The sequence below is a fragment of the Apostichopus japonicus genome, chromosome 20 (genome assembly GCF_037975245.1).
Source record: "Apostichopus japonicus isolate 1M-3 chromosome 20, ASM3797524v1, whole genome shotgun sequence".
Lineage (NCBI taxonomy): Eukaryota > Metazoa > Echinodermata > Holothuroidea > Aspidochirotida > Stichopodidae > Apostichopus > Apostichopus japonicus.
The window spans coordinates 15,923,835-15,945,780 of NC_092580.1; the positions used below are offsets into that span (position 1 = coordinate 15,923,835).

The window sequence follows — 21,946 nt, forward strand, 5'->3', positions numbered from 1 at the left end:
ATCTCAAAAGACCCCCCCCCCCACCAATTGAGATGGTTTGTGATGACAAGTTTGAACATATTGTGAAAGCTTATCAGATGCATTGAATAATGCCTTCAAACTATAGGCCGTGCTGACATAAATGAAAATTTGATTCAGCCCTAATGATGTGTCAATGGAGAGCTGCAGTGCATGTTGGCACTCTGGTTCGGAGAGTGTCATCTTTCTGATCCATAAGATACTTTAATTTCTCCAATAGATACTTTATACTGCTGTATAGGGCTGTCAGTAGTAACTGCTCATGCATGTGCCCCCATTCGTCTACTGCATCATATATACATGTGTTAAATTGCCCATTAAGCATCATGCAGGCTGGCTGCCTGCATCGGTCTACCACACAACCTTGGCCGGCGACATTGTAAATTTGAAAATCATCCATCGAGCTTGTCGCTGCTTCGTGAATTGCGTTTTACGCGCAGACGTAATTTATCACGACGTGCCTGACATGAGCAAAGTTTGCATTGTCATCTATGCAAGTACAATGTGTGTAATATCTTACATGGAACAAAAAAAACGCTAGCTAAAAAGCAAACAGGTTTACTTGATTTGCTCCACTCATTTATTTTTCTTGACAGTCACGGTTTGTTTGCTACTTCTACTGTACAATCAAACCGAACCATCTGCTACAAAGGACTGTTTACTTCCAAATTATCTACATTTGATCATAAATCATTTTTGATAAAAAAAATAAAAAACACAGATTATTGTGATTTATCAGACTTGATTTTTCTTTTCCGGTTTTGTATTCGTTTAAACGTCGTCAGCAGAAAGAACGAACAACAATGTCATTGATTAATTTGCGATTTTTTTTTTTCTAGCAATATTGTGTCAGCACATGTATACATCATCAACATAGTAGAGTAATTAAGCCCCAGTCATGATGCTATGATTGGGACAGTATCAGAGGCTTAGGTTGGACTGCTAAATAGCATAAAAGTCAAAAAGGTAAAATTCGGCTTCCAATACTCTCTTCTCGCGAAAACTTAACTTTTGCTGAACGAGTGTTGACAAAGTCGAGCATATACAACCTAGCATTTGATTCATAGGTTTTTCTCCATCGATGATGCAAATTTTCTTTCTTCTTTTTGTACAGGAAATCCTTTTTCCTTTTTAGTGGTGTAATCATACTTCCCATTCATGATCAGATCTCTGTCCTGTTATAGTTTATAATAGGAAAGAGGTTTGTTCGTGCTTCAAAACCACAGAGTTGTTGTTTCTGCCAGAAAAAGAAAAATTTAAATAAATGTAAACGGAAAAAAGATTTCTTGTCGAACAAAAAGTGCTGGAATTGTATGTGGGGGCAGGGGGAGGGGGTGGGCGGGTGGGGGAACTTTCACAATAGTGAAAGCTAACCTTGTTCAGCTCCTTCTAATCATAACCTGTTATATAAATCTTTCACTCTGTTCTACAAATGAAGAGGTTGCACATATTCAGATCGGGTCAGTGATGGGAATCAACTGCCCACTTCCCCATATTACAGGGTTGTCCAACCTTTTCCAGAGGAGGGCCACATGGAATGATTATGATGAAGGAGAGGCCGCATGAACCCTACACTCGATTTTTCGATTTTTTGCCCGAAGCCACTGATTTATTTTCCTTCCTGATAAAAAAGATGAATAAAGTTCAGCCGCCCCCCCCTCCCCCCTCTGCTGAGAGAGTGTCACACAAACTAACCTGTATGCAGTTTTTTGGACCCATATTAAGGTTCGAATGATTGATTATATAGCTTCAAATTGTTATCAATAAATCTGCTCACTAAAATTTCGCACCGTAGAGCATCTCTGGCGGGCCGGACGCAACCCTGCGGCGGGCCGGACTGTGGCCCGCGGGCCGTAGGTTGGACAACCCTGCCATAGTATATAGTAGATTAATTATAAATTAATAGATATCCTCACCATATGTGCATTTTTCTTTTTCGGACACCTACATTTCCTTTCAATTTTCTTTTCATGTTTGGATGTCCTATCATCCATCGTTTGAAACAACATCTAGTCCATAGAATTTTCTCTCTCTCTCCCTCCCCCCCTCACCTTTTTTTTTTCACCTTTTAATTTTTGTTTGTTTTTTGAAAGAGTCTCATGAGAAGTGAAGATTAACCTACCTATTCTTTTAATTTGTATTATATATCTTGTTTCCTCAGGGACATCAGAGATAATGACATAGTCTCCATCCACGAGAACCCTTTCGATGACACTCCACACCTACAACAACTGTAAGTCACTTTTGTCGTTGCCGTTCTGACCGTATGCCAAATACAATTAAACCTGTCCTAAATTTTTTTGAAGGGGGCTGTCAGATGCAATAAACCTCAAAAAGAACTGTTATAGTCTGGTTCTATGACTTGGAAAATATCATAAGTAGGCCAGGGTTCCAGCAATGGTATTACTTGACTTCCTTTGCTGTACTAAAACCTTGATGTCATATATGTCAGATGTTTTTTTGTTGTTTTTTCCTTCTTATCTTTCTCAGTATGCCACTTTAAGTGTGTATTAGAACTACTTCTTCCCTTCCTTACGGACAGATGGGAGACTTCTATTTCGTTTGTTTTCTAACACTGTCTTTGTCGTCACTAGTCGGTAGTCTTCATATACTGCAAGACTCAATATTATTCATATTCATATTCTCTTAGTTATTGTAAGGTGTGATAGTTATGATATACTTAATGGTTTGAAACTACAAAATGGTTTTTGCAGAAACAGTGTTTATTTCTGTATGTGTTATTTTTCTTGTCGTCATATGCGGTTTTTATAATTTCCCTCCATTTTCCCCCTCCCTCCCCCCTCCATTAGGTTTCTCAACACAACCTCCATGTACTGCGACTGTCAAGTAGCCTGGTTTGCCGACTGGGTACGCGAATCCGGACTGACCCGCGATGTGGCGGCTTCTTGCTCTCATCCAGAGAGTCTCCTCGGAAGGGACATATTCCACCTAGAGAAATCGCAACTCGTGTGTGGTACGTTTTTTTTCCTTCCGATTTTTGAGTTGTGTGGTTACACTAAGGGTGCAATTTATCAGGTACTTAACACCATCAGTCTTGGTTTGGGATCGTCTGCTGCCATAATTCAGTCAAGTCTGGGAGCTTCTACAGACGCTTTGGGGTTGCTCTCTATTGATTGCCTCTGTGGTAACATCTAAACATGTCACTTTATAACTGTGTAAGAGTGATTTTATTAGATCATTTATTATATTGTAGTTAGGTTAATTGGGGGGGGGTGAGGGAAAGATGAGAATTAAGCCATCTCCATGTGACATTCATGACTGTGCAACATCTAAAAGAAGTTGTGGCCTCCTCATTGATTTTAATAGTCTCTCTTCATTGTGTCATTTTTATTCTCGTCATTAAATCCAAATTAACATCCGACCCCTTTTTTATTTGATGATTGTTGCAGAGGAAAGACCAAGTCCTTACATCATCCAGCAACCAGAGACCACAGTCGCTCTACGAGGGGACAACGTCTCCCTGGTATGCGTCGCAGCGACTACCAGCGACTCCGAATTCATGGTGGTGTGGAAGAAAGATAACAGACCTCTTCGGGATGCCACACCGTTGAACGTGATAGGCCGTGGTCTGGGGAAGACCCTGGAGTTTACATCAGTGCTCTCTCTGCCGAACGTCGATAACGACGACCAGGGGCGTTATCAGTGCGTGTTTACCAACGAGTTTGGCTCCGATTACACCAAGAAAGCTAAAGTAACAGTACATGGTAAGTGTAATAATATCTAGACAGCCATCAGTTAAATGAAATGTGCAATTGGTGAAGAACTCGGTTTAAAAGGCTGGTAACTAATTAAGTAAACTTTCCCCAGAAAGTTATTTCAAGGCGGAGGGGGGGGGGGAACACAGACTGAAACTTAAGTGGTTGCAGGATGCTAAGGTTAGAGTATACTTACTGATGTTAATGCTTTTTCCAGGTTGTACTTTTAATATGTTAGTTTGTGGACCCCCCTACGCCCTCCCCCCCACCCTTCAACTCTTACTCTATTAAAGTTGTGTCTTCCATTTTACGTTTCAGTGTTTCCCACATTTATCAAGACGCCATTGAATGTCCGGGAGAAAGTAGGGGATAATGCCAAACTGGAATGCTCAGCGAGTGGACATCCTAATCCTGTGATAGCCTGGAGAAAGGATGGTGGTAGTGACTTTCCCGCTGCCCTGGATCGCCGCTTCCATGTCCTACCCCAGTCGGACAAGTTCTTCATTGTGGAGCTTCGACAGGAGGATATGGGCGTGTACAGTTGCAGCGCCACTAATGATGCAGGTACCATCATAGCTAACGCGACGCTGACAGTCCTTCAAGACCCTTACATGGTGCAGCCGTTAGAGGATCAGCAAGTCAGTGTGGGTCATGCCGCCATTTTTGAGTGTGAGGTGGACGGGAGTCCGCCCCCTACCATCGAGTGGTTGAAGGACAACAAGGAGTTTGTTCCGTCAGACAGGCACAGACTACCCAACGGGGATGGCGGCCGTTTCTTGATCATTTTGGAGGTTCAGATGGAGGATGAAGGAGAATACACATGTAGAGCAAGCAACTCAGAAAATACAGTGGAGGAGACGGCTATTCTTACAGTAACAACAGGTCAGTTCAATGTTGTAACCATTGGTTTATTACCGCGGGCTGAAGTTTCCATCCAGCCAGCTCCCCACTCCACCAACATCTCCCCCTCCCCCTCCCCCAACATCTCCCTCTCACCCAACATCTCCTCCTAAAGCCCCATTAGAAAAAAAAAAAAAATCATGAAGAAAAAAGAAGGTTGAAAATTAAATTGAAAACATGTGTTGCTATGTTATATACGTTTCCACTAAATCCCACTGCTTTTATTAGTCATCACCAAAGCATTAATGCCAAAATGACCACTCTGCAGAAACTATGTTCAAAGTAACTTCCATCATGGAGTAATGTGTCATCAAGAAATCCATTCTCGTAAGTGATATCTGTCGTTGAAGGGTCCAGTGGAGCCGGTGGTGCACAGGATGGCACAACTGTTCTCTTCTCTCATGGACAGATCATCTGTTAATTCAACCACAGGATGAAAGGAGGCAGGCAGCCTAAGTCAACCAACACTTGCTGAATAGTGCATGTTAGGATATTAAACATAAAGCAGAGTGCATGTAGAGATATTTTGTGAGTGCAACTATTTTGACTTGTCGTACAAGTACAAGCCTCTAACCGGTCGTTGTTGCTCTTCCCTCTACAGAAGGAGCATTACTTCTCTCGGTGACCACGACGACAGGCATCATCATCATTGCTGTGGTTTGCTGCATAGTCGGGACTTCCACCATATGGGTCATTGTGATATACCAGACACGAAAACTCCGTAGACGCTACGCGCCGCCTTCCTCAGGCGAAAACTCCCTCCCGGCCGAAATACCGAGCACCTCCCTGAACGGCTCATCTGAAGGCACCATCCACCAGGAGACTAGTAGTGGTGTCTCTAGTGAAGGTAATTTAACACATCTGTTTTATCTCACTATGCATTTTATCTCACTATGCATTTTATCTCACTATGTATTTTATCTCACTATGTATTTTATATCACTATGTATTTTATCTTACTATGTATGTGCGGATACTGTGGATGGTTATTTGTATAACTCCAGTGGGTGGTCTGCTTAAACTGAAATGTTCCTGCAAGCCTTTTTTCTTCCTCTAGGGTTTCCCTCAGATTTTTCGACAGAAATCAGGGATAATAAAATTTGATATAAGCAAAATGTTTCAGTGTAGAAGAATGTTTCTATAGAGGCATTCCCCCCCCCCCCTCTTTTTCGCGGCATATTTGGAAGCATGGCGATTGCCTAGATAACAAAGAGTTTGTCATCATGTCAGGATACGAGACGAGCATTAACTGATAACATTCATTCAGAAAATAATCCTGCCTGGTTAAACCTGTCCCCCCATCCCCCCTCCCCCCTCCTCTGAGAAACAGTGAAATAATGGAAGGTATAGAAGACTGACTAGTGGTGTTTTTCCTTTAATACTCCTAACAGCTACTGACAAGTACCAACAAGAAAACAGTGACTGCGACTCCATGGAGGATATCACCAGAGGAGACCATCTAGCCTTTACACATAACGGCCGCACTGCTGCCATCTTTCCCAGTGAAATGGGCATCGAAGATCCACCAGAATACAATATCTGCAGCCAGAGAATACCAGGTGAGTTAAACCAGTAAATTAAAGTGACTAGAAGTATATATACCTTCTCTTCCTTTCTGTGGGACCAGTTGGTAGCTGGTGAAGCGAACATTCGCTGTTGTTAGATGCAAGATTTGGTCATGGAAGCAAGCGGAGAGATGAAAGGTTTGAACGCTAATTTGCGTCAGACAAGTCAGTATCAGTTTACACGAAATCTACGAAACCGAGGAACGGGAGTCTTATTACGTTTTTACTGACTATGGTCGGTTGATATGTGACTCTCCAAGTCGCTATGTCTAGGTCACGATGTTTCGTCAGCCTGTGTGAAGAGTTGGACAGAGGATATTCTTTTGAACAACCCATAACGTCATAGTGTTATTAATCAAATCTGTCAGGTTGGGAAGGTGAGAAATTGAGTACAACAATTTTAAGCAGCAGTGGGGCGGCTTACATTCCCAAACTTTCCTAGCTCAAGTCATGAATGAATTTTTTTTACTTCTTGATTACCAGGGACACGCTACCATCGGTTATAAAAATTAGCAGAAGTCTTAAAGTTGAAAAAGCAAATTAGGTGACAGGATCACGGTCAGAAATGGGATCTGACTCTTGTTTGATGTTTGTTGATGCAACTGGTAGGCAGTCCCTCTACCAGTGAAGGCATTGTTTACAATAGATGATTTATGGCAGGTTTGGCTGGGATCATTACCGACGAATGTTAGACAGGGGCCATTGTTTAGTTGGTTGCCTGAGGTAGCATGTTAATGTACCGTTTGTTATTGTTATTGGCACATCACTCACTGGGACTCTGGATGTTAGTGTCTCATGACGGTTACGCTTGATCTTCATGTTAAATAATGCAAGCGATATCTATCATTCTATAATTAGCCTTCTTCCGAGACAAAAGTGAGTTTGGATTTATCGTTCTCATCCCTCTCTCTCACTTTCTTATTCTTCTTCTCCTTCCCATCTCTCCTCCTGAAGAATGCATGGGAGATACGCAGTATCACCAGCTCCCCCACGCAGTGGAGATTCACAAAGGTCCCATGTTTTCCTCCGAATATTCCCAAAACACGACTATCGGAGCCGGGGAGGACCAGCCGTTCCTGGAGATCAACGAGTTAGCCAGGCGTCGCCATCTCTCCGATCAGGATGACATTCCCATGAACATCATGCAGGTCGTGAGGACTGGCCCATCAGAGGCTGAACTTTCCCCACACCTAGAAGAACATCCCAGACTGGATCAGATGAGTGTATCGTCGGCCAACACCTACCCGGCGATGCCCCGGTATAACAGGCCCTGGAGAGGTGAGATCATTAAAATATAAGTTTACTCGGTTACCATAACCACAGGATTCAAAGTGTTGGGGGTAATTTATTTAAAGGGTACTGCCTGATTGAGAATAAAATGGCACTATGACACTTGGCTTGGCATCAGGGGGAGGGGGTTTGTTAGGGGGTACGTACTTCAACCTCTTAATATGATATTGATGGAAGGAGGTTAGAAGAAAGAGATTTGGTGGAGTGGATAAAGGCAAGCGTTGGGAAGGGGAGGTACCAACCCTGTGACACTGGGTGGTAACACTTAGTTCCCTTTGAATCACCTGTGTTAACTGATCCGTGGGCAATGAAATATAGTATCAGGCAACCTTTTGACAGCCCAGGGTCTGTTTCAAGTCAAATTGTCTTCCCAATCTATAATAAGTTCATTCAACGGGAAAGAATTTCACGGAGGCCCTCGGACGAAAGGTTTGAAAAAAAAAAAACTTCATCCTTACAAATGTGCTAAACTAAACTTCCCGGTGGCATTTAATAAATAAGATGGGGGTACTGAAGAGTTGTCATGGACTGGCAGAAAGAGTCATGTTATTTAGCTTGTATCCGTGGCAGTGGTGAAGTAGAATATGGGCTGTATTTTGTAGCAAAAGGAGAAATGACAAGAGAGAAAGAAACAAGGTCAGAGAGATGAGGTCAGGTACTACGGATCGTCAGCAGTGGGTCTGGCCTCTGTCATGTAATATCTATAGTGTACATTTATGCTATAGGATGCTTGGATCTCTGTGTAATGTTCACAGTCCATCCCTAAGGCATGCTCTGAGCATCTCTTTAATCTTTCGAAATGATTTTGAAAATTGAGTATCTCTCAAATTTCCTCATAGCCCTTTTTTTTGGTGTCGTGTCTCTTTTCCATTTTGTCATTAAACTAACTTTAATGTTAGCTAATGAAACTCAGTGCAAACTACACTTGGACATAGTGGTGTGTTGTATTTTGAAGGGTTTTAATGTCTGTTTTGAACTTAACCATGCAGTTTTTTTTTTTTAAACTTTTATGACTCCAAATGTTACCCTAAACATACCAACCAGATCAAGTAGGACATTTACGTAAATCTATTTATGATAGTTAACTCAATTCCAGCCGACGAAGTATACATAAAGTGTCTGTTCGATTTTAAGTTGATTGAAGCTTTCTCTTTTGCACTTGGCCATCTGGTGTTCGGTAGTAGTATCTCTACTCGCATCTTAAATGTACGTCCCTTAACAATAAACTTTACGAATTAATATAGGATTATATACCTCTGTTTTATTTGAATGGAGATGAGTGACCGTTGCTCTCCAGGAATCATGAGTTGGTTATTAACCAGAGACGGATATATTAACCAGGTTGGGTGTGCTTAGGAATTCTCACGGCATGCTGCTTTTCGTCTATACAATTCAGTATCGCATCCCTCTATGCACAGATGTATCACATTGGTTATTTTGCTTAATGTTCTAGCAATGAGGTGGAGCCCTTCCCCTTCCCCAAGTAACCTATCCAAGTCATGTTCAAGAAAGATGTTCTCACATTTCTCTCATTTTTTCCGATAGATTTTGCTTCCGATGAAGACGGTTCTTCGCCGAACCAGCCGAGCTCAACTCATTATCCGTGTGTACATGAACATTCTCTCAAAGGAAGAGACTCTTTAAAGCCACCTCCTCACAAACATAGAACTCGTAGAGTCGGGGCTGCCGACAAGCCTATTCGTGTGGACAAGTTGCAATCTAAAAAATGCCCATCTCATAGAAAAATGGATGCGGGCAGAAGGATAGGTGGCGGCGGATCGACTCGATGCGGAGTACCGCAGTCATCGCTGAGTACCTCCCAGTTACCACCCGTCAGTCCCAGCACCAGCTTGGATGTGCCGGCCTTCCCTTACCACTCACTTCAAAGGTTATCCACCACTACAGAGGTCTAAAAAACTGCAGTAAAAGTCGTTTTTTTTTTTACGTGCCAACTACCACCGAAATTTTTTACGTTCATCTAAGTTTATGCAAAATAAGAAGAAAGAAGAGAAAAAAATACAGAGTCAAAGAAGAAAAACGAAGAAGAGAATAAGAAGCAAGAGAGCAATTGGGTTTTTATATTTTTCTATTTTTGAAGGAGCCCGCTGCCTGTATATGTCAATGTGCCAACGTTTATTTCATTACTTTTTTTTTGGGTGGAGAGACTTGTGTGTTCAATGCAGATATGAACTGAAGGAACCTGGAAGCTTTTGCAATTAATATTACCATGATTAGGTTTTTTTATATTTTATTGTCTTAACTTTTGTCTTGACATCATAAACTGTAACTATATACGAGTCGAATCGGCTGAGTTGCAAAGTTGTGGGGGTAGGCTGTTAACAAGTTTCATGTCGATGCAAAGCTTTCTTTAAATTCACCTCCATTTTTTTTAAATTTTATTATTTTTTATTATGTATCATGGAGACCACTTGCTTGGTTTTTAATTTGTATGGTATATATTGATCCTCAAGACACACCCTTATAATGACCAAAATATAAAACTAAGTGGGTTTAATTAAAATAAATATGATACTTTTGTATGCTTCTAAGTGTCCACTCAGTCAAATGGAGGAAAAACTCCCTCATGTTGTTTCATATAGAAAACAACATCAAAAGGGTTCATATTTGTTTCTGTTGTGCCAACGTAAAGTGATAAAGAACAAATTTATATCATATTTATTAACGTCATCTGTAAGACAGCAGGGTGTGAAATGGCCTAATCATCACTGAAAATGCATGTATATTATACATGTATCAGAAATGTAGGCATTTGAATCAGGTACTGTAGACATTGGTAAAAGTACTTTACTATTGTCATCAAGCAAAAAACTTTGATGTCAAGATTGTTCCTCTTATTGTAATGATAAGAATGCACTGTGCCCCCAGATACTTCCATTGCCATGGTTACTATCATACAAGCAAAGAATTCTAAAGCTTCCATTTGTGCTAGTTTTCATTTACCAAACATACAAAGTATCGTTTACAATTAGATTGCAAAAGATCATGATAACGACACCATAATTAACTCATGATTGTTTTTTTTTCGCTAAAAAAAACTGCGAGTAAGGGGATAAGATTCATTTCTTACAAATGTCTCGCTCAGGTTGACCTGGGTTGACCTTGGTTAACCTTTATATCATGTGTAACCAACCAACCAAATACTGATTAAGATTAAAACATTTTCTAGATTAGGAATGATCAACAGTTAAAGCTAATGAACTCATTTTAAAATGGGACCATTCTTGATTCAAGGCATAGTGCTACTTGATGGTCATTATCTCTGTGAGGGTGTTTATTCACTAACATGTAAATGAATCAAGAAGATGAGTGGTTCCAACCCCCCCCCCCCCCCTTCCTCCACCAACAACTTTATCAGTTTCATCCCTTTCAAGGAATCATTTCCTTGCAGCAAAATTAGGAAAAGTCACACATTTCTAGACAGTGAAGTCCTGAAAAAAGGCAAGAGAAAAAGGTAAAATACTGAAGAAAGGTGTTTCATAATTGAAGTTATTCCCCTATGTAAGTTATACACTCACTTATTAATATGAAAAAAAACAGATTTAACTATAAATATATAACATACGACCTTCAGATGCAGTCCTTAGTGATTAAGCAGCTACTAAGTGGGGTTTTATCTGTGGGCTTTAATAAATTCCTATAATTAGCCCACATTTCACGCAAGATCTCATCTCATACATTGCCCTTCAACATTTAAGTGGAGAATGTGGCCCGAGTGTTTTAATAAGTAATGAATGTCACTTTCAAAATATCCTTGATTTCTTTTTCTCTAGAGAGACAAGAGCCTTTAGCAGAATAATTTTCGAGTCTAAATCGAGCGGCTCTATTTTTAGGACGCACTGATATTTTGTGATTGTAAAATACAGAATGATATCTCGGAAAGCATGCTGCCTCTATCCTCAGAGGAATTGTGCAGTTCTCACAAGATCAAATAACATCCTCACTGGAAATATTCATCATTTTTAAATTTTTCCAAAGTAAATCTGAATCAAACGGTTATGGTTGCTATGAGATCGTGTTGAAATTCTCTCTTGGAAAGCAGGCTTTGTTCTGCTTTTTCCCTTTGAATCTCTCTTGTGATATCCATAGATAAATTTCAAAGAAATTAACAATCCATATTTCCAAAGGCCAAAGTTGGCTCATATATGAATCACTTTATACTCCTACACCAACCCTCCCCCCCCCCCCTCCTCCAACACTTCCATCCTGTTAACTGCTTACAATGTTCCACAATAGATGTTATTTTCATATAAGATTACTAGCATACACTGGTCTTAAAACATTACAATCAACTCAAATGTAATGATATTTTTTTCTTTTATTAAGTTTTATTAATCTTTCCTTAAGATATGTGTTTTTACTGGAGGGCTGGGTGGAGGAGGGGTTGTGGGGTGCTGGAGAGGGAGGGGCTGGGGCTGGGGTGGGCTATGGCAAGAACAGCTTGTGTGCAAGCTCAATGAGTTATATTCTGTACGTATAGTTTTAGACCATGTAACGCCTTAATACATCCCTGTTTACTCCTAAGAATGTCTGTGTTCTGTGTCAGTTACTGTAACACAAGACAGCATATGTCCCCTAATGGTCAGTGCATTACTCTTTGTGTGTTATCTATTGCCCTCCTTGTCTTTACAAAGGTGGAACATACTGTCTGTGTCCCATGTTTTTATTGTGTTTACTGTGTATGCCTTTGTAAAGTGGGCATACCTTTCTATGGCGCCCTTAATAATCTGGTATAAAAACATCTCTGCATTTAACATGGCATATTTCTGTGTAAAAGTCAATTGCTATAAGATCCCCCCCCCCGTGCTGCTGGTTGATGTGGCATATGTTTTTAGTTTTTCAGTTGTTCATTTGATGTTGTTTAACGTGTGAATGTATGCGTGTTTGTATGTGTATATGTATGTATGTATGTATTTATGTGTGTGCCACACTTTTGCTTGGGTACGTTGTTTCAGTGATCATGCAGGTGCTAGCTATTGGCTCCTTACTAGGCTTCCTTTGTCATGAAATATCTGTACATACCAAAAGTATTGGACATGTAAAGATTAAGAAATGTACATGATGTGTGAAATATGAATATGAATAATTTGTACAGAAGTCAGAAAAAAGCCAAAAAGGCATTTTATATTAACTGAGTGTACAGCAATGTGTATGTTGTAGGTACACTGCAAAATAATAAAAAAATCAAAATGAATATGTCGTTTTTACTTTTTTTTCTGTTTCTATCTTGTTGTAACTTTTATTAGTCAGCATTTTGTAACTACTAATCCAACCTTCCTGTGAAAGGTTATGTGACAATTAAATCAGAAGACATACTAGCAGATTGAACAGAGATTCAGAACCAGGTATGAAATATATTGCAACTATCAAGTAAAATTTGATGAAAAAAAAACAAAAAAAAAAACAGTTGCATGAAAAGCTTTCAATTTTATTTGGCTGGTTCAGTACAATTTAGTAAGAGGAGGAGGGGGATTCTTAATAAAGAGATCCCATCATCCCTGTCACAAGGTCCCCCACTGCCCAATAATCAACCTCACACTTTGTAAATAAGGTGATGATGCTATGTTGATACAATAAGTTATTAGTAAGGTTTTCTGTAGACAATATTTGAAGTCACATGGCATGCACAATATAAGTGAACCTGATGTTTTAAGATACAAATTTAAATGAAATTAGGGAAACATGTACCACATTCCCAGTCTGTTTCAGGTCCTTGCTCAATGCAAAACTGGGAAGGATCAAATTAATGAACCAATATTTTCACAATGGTCACGTGACCCTGAAAAACAAAATGGTGGCCGTCCCCAAGTAGCCCTATGGTTGGTTACCTTAGGATCAACATGGTTTCGTTTCATTTCTACATGCACATGGCTATGTGTCTGTATCTCGCTCGGATGATAGCAACTGGTAAGGCGCTTCGATCTACACCAACCAAGATGGTGTCGGTTGCCCACCGGAGTGAGGGCGCTAAAACCGGGTTTGCCGCCATTTTGCTTCTACCGGAAGTGACATCATTCAAAGATGGCAACCCATTTACGGGCGAACGCAATGCCACAGCAACCTGTATCTTATATTTCACTTGCATAATGACAGGTGGTACTAGGTCTCCACCAATAGGCGACCATAGCGTGACGTCATACAAAAAAATGCTAAAAAATCATAAAAAAACGTATTAGTGACCCTAAAGGGTGCTTTCCAACTGTGGTTAGACTACCCGGCTGGTACCTCTCTATCTCGAGGAATGGGCTCCCCAAAATAGGCCTACACAAAAACAAAAATCAAACTTAAAACCATTTACTTACTGTGTAGTGTACAGAAAATAACACTTTAAATTACGATATCTCCAAAACGGAAAATGAAAATTCTACCTTGAAACAAAACTTTGCATGTGGGGGGTGCGTGACTGGAACCCAAATTCCCAACAACCATCCCCCACCCCTCGGGATTATGATAAAAATTTCAGCATTGATTTAGGTCGACCAAAATAATGTCGGGAACTTTTTGCTACGGCGAGCTCAATGGTGACTTTTCCGAGTCGATTGGAGCAACGGTTTGGGAGATATGCGCCCTCAAATTCGAAAAAGGGTGACATCTAGCGCGTACGCAACTTTCACCTATAGGGTAAATGCACTTTCCTGGCATCGGATGAAGCAACAATTATTTGTGCGAACAGGGCAACTTGTCTTCTATTCGCCAAAAATATTACCTTCCCGGATGTGGTCCCTATCAAAAGTTGAAGGGGAGGGGGGGTAACCAAAATAACATTCACCTATAGGGTAAATGCACTTTACTGAAGTGTACTGAAGCATACAGGGGACACCTGGTGAACAGCGTGCTAGAGCACACCCCAGTGTACCGAAGCATACAGGGGGCGACCTGGTCCACAGCAAGCTCCAGCACACCCCAGTGTGCTGAAGCATACAGGGGGCCACTTGGTCCACAGCGTGCTAGAGCACACTCCAGTGTGCTGAAGCATACAGGGGGCCACCTGGTCCACAGCGTGCTAGAGCACACCCCAGTGTACTGAAGAATATATGGGGGACACTTGGTCCCCGGTGCACTGAAGCATACATAGGAACCACTTGGTCCCCAGTGTACTGGAGCATATATAGGGACCACTTGGTCCTCAGTGTACTGAAGCATACATAAGAACCACTTGGTCCCCAGTGTACTGAAGCATACATAGGGGCCACTTGGTCCCCAGTGTAATCAAGCATACATGAAGACCACTTGGTCCCCAGTGTACTGAAGCATACATGGGGACCACTTGGTCCTCAGTGTACTGAAGCATACATGGAAACCACTTGGTCCCCAGTGTACTGAAGCATAAATAAGAACCACTTGGTCCCCAGTGTATTGAAGCATACATGGGGACCAGCTTGGTCCCCAGTGTACTGAAGCATACATAGGGGCCACTTGGTCCCCAGTGTAATCAAGCATACATGAAGACCACTTGGTCCCCAGTGTACTGAAGCATACATGGAAACCACTTGGTCCCCAGTGTACTGAAGCATACATGGAAACCACTTGGTCCCCAGTGTACTGAAGCATACATAGGAACCACTTGGTCCCCAGTGTTATGAAGCATACATAGGGACCACTTGGTCCCCAGTGTACTGAAGCATACATAGGAACCACTTGGTCCCCAGTGTACTGGAGCATATATAGAGACCACTTGGTCCTCAGTGTACTGAAGCATACATAAGAACAACTTGGTCCCCAGTGTACTGAAGCATACATGGGGCCACTTGGTCCCCAGTGTAATGAAGCATACATGAAGACCACTTGGTCCCCAGTGTACTTGAGCATACATGGGGACCACTTGGTCCTCAGTGTACTGAAGCATACATGGAAACCACTTGGTCCCCAGTGTACTGAAGCATAAATAAGAACCACTTGGTCCCCAGTGTATTGAAGCATACATAGGGACCACTTGGTCCCCAGTGTACTGAAGCATACATAGGGGCCACTTGGTCCCCAGTGTAATCAAGCATACATGAAGACCATTTGGTCCCCAGTGTACTGAAGCATACATGGAAACCACTTGGTCCCCAGTGTACTGAAGCATACATGGAAACCACTTGGTCCCCAGTGTACTGAAGCATACATAGGAACCACTTGGTCCCCAGTGTTATGAAGCATTCATAGGGACCACTTGGTCCCCAGTGTACTGAAGCATACATAGGAACCACTTGGTCCCCAGTGTACTGGAGCATATATAGAGACCACTTGGTCCTCAGTGTACTGAAGCATACATAAGAACCACTTGGTCCCCAGTGTACTGAAGCATACATGGGGCCACTTGGTCCCCAGTGTAATGAAGCATACATGAAGACCACTTGGTCCCCAGTGTACTTGAGCATACATGGGGACCACTTGGTCCTCAGTGTACTGAAGCATACATGGAAACCACTTGGTCCCCAGTGTACTGAAGCATAAATAAGAACCACTTGGTCCCCAGTGTATTGAAGCATACATAGGGACCACTTGGTCCCCAGTGTACTGAAGCATACATAGGGGCCACTTGGTCCCCAGTGTAATCAAGCATACATGAAGACCATTTGGTCCCCAGTGTACTGAAGCATACATGGAAACCACTTGGTCCCCAGTGTACTGAAGCATACATGGAAACCACTTGGTCCCCAGTGTACTGAAGCATACATAGGAACCACTTGGTCCCCAGTGTATTGAAGCATACATAGGGACCACTTGGTCCCCAGTGTACTGAAGCATACATAGGAACCACTTGGTCCCCAGTGTACTGGAGCATATATAGGGACCACTTGGTCCTCAGTGTACTGAAGCATACATAAGAACCACTTGGTCCCCAGTGTATTGAAGCATACATAGGGACCACTTGGTCCCCAGTGTACTGAAGCATACATAGGGGCCACTTGGTCCCCAGTGTAATGAAGCGTACATGAAGACCACTTGGTCCCCAGTGTACTGAAGCATACATGGAAACCACTTGGTCCCCAGTGTACTGAAGCATACATGAAGACCACTTAGTCCCTAGTGTAATGAAGCATACATGAAGACCACTTGGTCCCCAGTGTACTGAAACATACATGGGGACCACTTGGTCCCCAGTGTACTGAAGCATACATGGAAACCACTTGGTCCCCAGTGTACTGAAGCATACATAGGAACCACTTGGTCCCCAGTGTATTGAAGCATACATAGGGACCACTTGGTCCCCAGTGTACTGAAGCATACATAGGGGCCACTTGGTCCCCAGTGTAATGAAGCATACATGAAGACCACTTGGTCCCCAGTGTACTGAAGCATACATGGAGGCCACTTGGTCCTCAGTGTACTGAAGCCTACATAGGAACCACTTGGTCCCCAGTGTAATGAAGCATACATGAAGACCACTTGGTCTCCAGTGTACTGAAGCATATACGGGGGCCACTTGGTCCCCAGTGTACTGAAGCGTACATAGGGGCCACTTGGTCCCCAGTGTACTGAAGCATACATAGGAACCATTTGGTCCCCAGTGTACTTGAGCATATATAGGGACCACTTGGTCCCCAGTGTACTGAAGCATACATGGGAGCCACTTGGTCCCCAATGTACTGAAGCATACATAAGGGCCACTTGGTCCTCAGTGTACTGAAGCCTACATAGGAACTACTTGGTCCCCAGTGTAATCAAGCATACATAGGAACCACTTGGTCCCCAGTGTACTGAAGCATACATGGGGGCCACTTGGTCCCCAGTGTACTGAAGCATACATAGGAACCACTTGGTCCCCAGTGTACTGAAGCATATATGGGAACCACTTGGTCCCCAGTGTACTGAAGCATACATTGGGGCCACTTGGTCCCCAGTGTACTGAAGCATACATAGGGGCCACTTGGTCCCCAGTGTAATGAAGCATACATGAAGACCACTTGGTCCCCAGTGTACTGAAGCATACATGGAGGCCACTTGGTCCTCAGTGTACTGAAGCCTACATAGGAACCACTTGGTCCCCCGTGTAATGAAGCATACATGAAGACCACTTGGTCTCCAGTGTACTGAAGCATATACGGGGGCCACTTGGTCCCCAGTGTACTGAAGCGTACATAGGGGCCACTTGGTCCCCAGTGTACTGAAGCATACATAGGAACCATTTGGTCCCCAGTGTACTTGAGCATATATAGGGACCACTTGGTCCCCAGTGTACTGAAGCATACATGGGAGCCACTTGGTCCCCAATGTACTGAAGCATACATAAGGGCCACTTGGTCCTCAGTGTACTGAAGCCTACATAGGAACTACTTGGTCCCTAGTGTAATCAAGCATACATAGGAACCACTTGGTCCCCAGTGTACTGAAGCATACATGGGGGCCACTTGGTCCCCAGTGTACTGAAGCATACATAGGAACCACTTGGTCCCCAGTGTACTGAAGCATATATGGGAACCACTTGGTCCCCAGTGTACTGAAGCATACATTGGGGCCACTTGGTCCCCAGTGTACTGAAGCATACATAGGAACCACTTGGTCCCCAGTGTACTGGAGCATATATAGGGACCACTTGGTCCCCAGTGTACTGAAGCATACATGGGGGCCACTTGGTCCCCAATGTACTGAAGCATACATGGGGGCCACTTGGTCCTCAGTGTACTGAAGCCTACATAGGAACCACTTGGTCCCCAGTGTACTGAAGCATACATAGGAACCACTTGGTCCCCAGTGTACTGAAGCATATATGGGGACCACTTGGTCCCGAGTGTACTGATCGAAGCATACATGGGGACCACTTGGTCCCCAGTGTACTGAAGCATACATGGGGGCCACTTTGTCCCCAGTGTACTGAAGCATACATGGGGGCCACTTGGTCCCCAGTGTACTGAAACATACATGGGGGCCACTTGGTCCCCAGTGTACTGAAACATACATGGGGGCCACTTGGTCCCCAGTGTACTGAAGCATACATGGGGACCACTTGGTCCCCAGTGTACTGAAGCATACATGGGGGCCACTTGGTCCCCAGTGTACTGAAGCATACATGGGGGCCACTTGGTCCTCAGTGTACTGAAGCATACATGGGCGCCACTTGGTCCTCAGTGTACTGAAGCATACATGGGGGTCACTTGGTCCCCAGTGTACTGAAGCATACATTGGGGCCACTTGGTCCCCAGTGTACTGAAGCATACATAGGAACCACTTGGTCCCCAGTGTACTGGAGCATATATAGGGACCACTTGGTCCCCAGTGTACTGAAGCATACATGGGGGCCACTTGGTCCCCAATGTACTGAAGCATACATAAGGGCCACTTGGTCCTCAGTGTACTGAAGCCTACATAGGAACCACTTGGTCCCCAGTGTACTGAAGCATACATAGGAACCACTTGGTCCCCAGTGTACTGAAGCATATATGGGGACCACTTGGTCCCGAGTGTACTGATCAAAGCATACATGGGGACCACTTGGTCCCCAGTGTACTGAAGCATACATGGGGGCCACTTTGTCCCCAGTGTACTGAAGCATACATGGGGGCCACTTGGTCCCCAGTGTACTGAAGCATACATGGGGACCACTTGGTCCCCAGTGTACTGAAGCATACATGGGGGCCACTTGGTCCCCAGTGTACTGAAGCATACATGGGGGCCACTTGGTCCTCAGTGTACTGAAGCATACATGGGCGCCACTTGGTCCTCAGTGTACTGAAGCATACATGGGGGTCACTTGGTCCCCACATTATGAAGCATACATGGGGGATACAAATACCTTGTGTAATTTGTGTAGCATGACTGGTGATATTTGACTTCAATAGCCAGGATACCATGCAGTGTCATCTTTTACTTTAGCTGCTTGCTGAAGTTTTGCAGCTGCTATGGTAGAACACATCACTACATTGTCCATTTTTCTTGGATGTGTAAATCTACAGTGTCCCTTCTTCTCTCTCTTATATCAGAAAATTTTATTTACTAAGTTTACTGTGGGCTAATGTGTTACTTAAAAGTCCTTTGCTTTTTTGTTTTGTTTTTTTGAGCTAGTAGTCTCATCAAGTTTCATCAGATTTAGTAATGCAACTATGAATGAAAGTAGAAAAAATCAATTAAGATTTTACTGTATTAATAAAAGAAAAAAGGAAAAACATAGAAAATGTTTGCTATGTGCCAATGCTTTGCTTTCTTGTAAAAATATTAAAGATTCTTTCAAATTTCACACATCCCCTTTATTACTTTTAAAGTAGGCTAGCTAATTTCATTGACTGTTTTCATGTCCACCACGCCCCCCCCCCCCACCCGATGTGCGGCACAGATAGGCTTGTGTAAGAAACTTGAGTATGTACTACAGTACTTCCCTTCTAATTCTACAACGGTAGTTAATATGACGCTATACAGATTCATCTTATCAATTTCTATGGATTCATCAGACAAACGCGTGCAGTGACCGTTTCAATCCGGTGATGAATCTGGTGATAAATCTAAATCCTGTGATGAATCCTGTGATGAATCCTGTGATGAATCCTGGGATGAATCCTGGGATGAATCCTGGGATGAATCCTGGGATGAATCCTGGGATGAATCCTGGGATGAATCCTGGGATGAATCCTGGGATGAATCCTGGGATGAATCCTGGGATGAATCCTGGGATGAATCCTGGGATGAATCCTGGGATGAATCCTGGGATGAATCCTGGGATGAATCCTGGGATGAATCCTGGGATGAATCCTGGGATGAATCCTGGGATGAATCCTGGGATAGCTTCAGGTTGGTTTGTAAACAGTGTGTTCGCGTAAGCTTAGCACAGTATACAGTAAGATGCTGACCTGAGATGACCGGGGTTATAAGTGCACAGCCTTACTAACGAAAACAGGTGATGATGTGGATTTTAAAGCCTACGATATCGTAACCCTGTTTGTATGCTGTAACTTAAGTTGCCAAGTTAGAAAAGAAGAACCTTCCATTTTTCATCGCTTGAGGTATTTGATTTTATAATATGGTTTTATGTGTCATGTTGTTATGCTATGCTATTGAAGGCTAACTGGCTTAAGACTGGCCTTAACCAACAGTTGACCTCGGCAATATCAACTGTTCAGCATCAATTGAAGTAGGCCTAGCCTAAGACTAACTTATCCTAGGCCTGTTAAGTTGCAGTAGGCTATGGTTTGCCAAGTGGTTAAGTCGAGGGACAACATCATACAAATGGTAGTCCTGTCAATCACAAAGCCTCAATCAAAGCCAAAGTTATGTTTGATTTCTTTTGGAGAAGGCCTATGATAGTCTACGGTAAATTAGGTATAGTATATAGGCCTAAGGGCAATAATGTTCTTTGAAAGGCTTGCCTAACAAATAACACTAATGTCGATCTCGATGATTTTGCTCTCTGGTTTAGTTCTATTCTTTAGCTAGTCTAGGCCTATATGATTCCATTAATTGCTTTACCAAATTTGGTGGTAAATTAGAGAAATTATTTCTTGTTTGAGCAGTTTTGAATACGGACCTATTTATATACTGATAAGGTAAAATTTCCCAAACTTTGCGCATGCATTGAAGTGAACTGTATAATTTGGCTAAAAGTGTCAAATAATTCACAAAATCGTCAAAATGCAAAACTGATGTTCCCTTGATTCACTGTGGCAATTTTGTTCCCTTTCATTGAGGCTTTCTAGATGACAGTTGCAACAAAAAAAAGTGATTACAATTTGACTTAAAAGAGGGTGTGAAGACTCTCACAAAAAGAAACATCTGATGCCGGTAATCTGACCTAGTTTCGAATGTGGTGTAACAGAAGTGTTAGACATCACCATCGATCCCAGAAAACGCACACACACAGTTTGCTACCATCGGTAATTAGACACCAGTGTACAGTCAGCACATACAGCTGCGGTCAGTACCCACAGCACAGTGTAGAAACAATACAGCTATGGACATCTCAGGTCCAGCTAAAGATAACAAGGTATCACATTTCATTACTGTACTGTCTGCATTTTGTAGCGACACAAACAAACGTCACTTGCAAGCAACGGAAAGTTAACTTTTTCAGATGGCCGCACACGGTTTGGGGCGAGTCTTCAATGCCTTTAAACACATGGGAACTACAATATCTATCAGTGCAGCTACATCAACGCACTTACGTGAATTTAGGGGACTCACGGTATACCACCATAACTATAGCCTATTGGATAGGATATCCTACTTTTGTCGGAAAACACCTCTCTGAAAAGGAATAGACTCAGTCACAGTGAAGCAATTAGGCTACCCTAAGTTAGTCCTTATTTTTATTTTGAGAATATTGCAGCTTTATATATGATTTTTATAACATTGATAAAGTCCAGTTAGCCTTCATTCTGGCATGGAGACATAGACGCATTGGTGATAGAGCCGATGTTTACAATTAAGTATTGGCTGTGTAATTGGATATTATTTCACTTTGCCTCCGTTCTGGGGTCGATGCTCTGTTGCAGTCGCGGTGAAAGTTTTATCGTGAGGTTTATTTTG

At 42.6% G+C, this 21,946-nt stretch overlaps 2 protein-coding genes across 6 annotated transcripts in view; both read left to right on the forward strand.

Moving 5' to 3' along the window:
- Nucleotides 1–12,701, forward strand: part of LOC139962171 (uncharacterized) — a 105,035-nt gene extending 92,334 nt beyond the window's left edge. The window contains exons 11-18 of the mRNA XM_071962133.1: nt 2,180–2,251; nt 2,829–2,992; nt 3,429–3,743; nt 4,053–4,616; nt 5,236–5,481; nt 6,026–6,193; nt 7,154–7,477; nt 9,035–12,701. Of these exons, the coding sequence (XP_071818234.1) occupies nt 2,180–2,251; nt 2,829–2,992; nt 3,429–3,743; nt 4,053–4,616; nt 5,236–5,481; nt 6,026–6,193; nt 7,154–7,477; nt 9,035–9,402 (2,221 nt within the window). The 3' untranslated portion in view covers nt 9,403–12,701. The remainder of the gene's footprint in view (nt 1–2,179; nt 2,252–2,828; nt 2,993–3,428; nt 3,744–4,052; nt 4,617–5,235; nt 5,482–6,025; nt 6,194–7,153; nt 7,478–9,034) is intronic.
- A 7,506-nt stretch (nt 12,702–20,207) lies between these two features.
- Nucleotides 20,208–21,946, forward strand: part of LOC139961570 (solute carrier family 35 member E3-like) — a 29,931-nt gene continuing 28,192 nt past the window's right edge. For 3 of the 5 annotated variants that reach the window (XM_071960858.1, XM_071960859.1, XM_071960855.1), the window contains exon 1: nt 20,249–20,427. The gene's annotated coding sequence lies outside the window, so the exon portion shown is untranslated. Of the gene's footprint in view, nt 20,428–20,799; nt 21,405–21,946 lie in introns of those variants that run through there. The other 2 variants (XM_071960856.1, XM_071960857.1) reach the window with 2 other exon arrangements.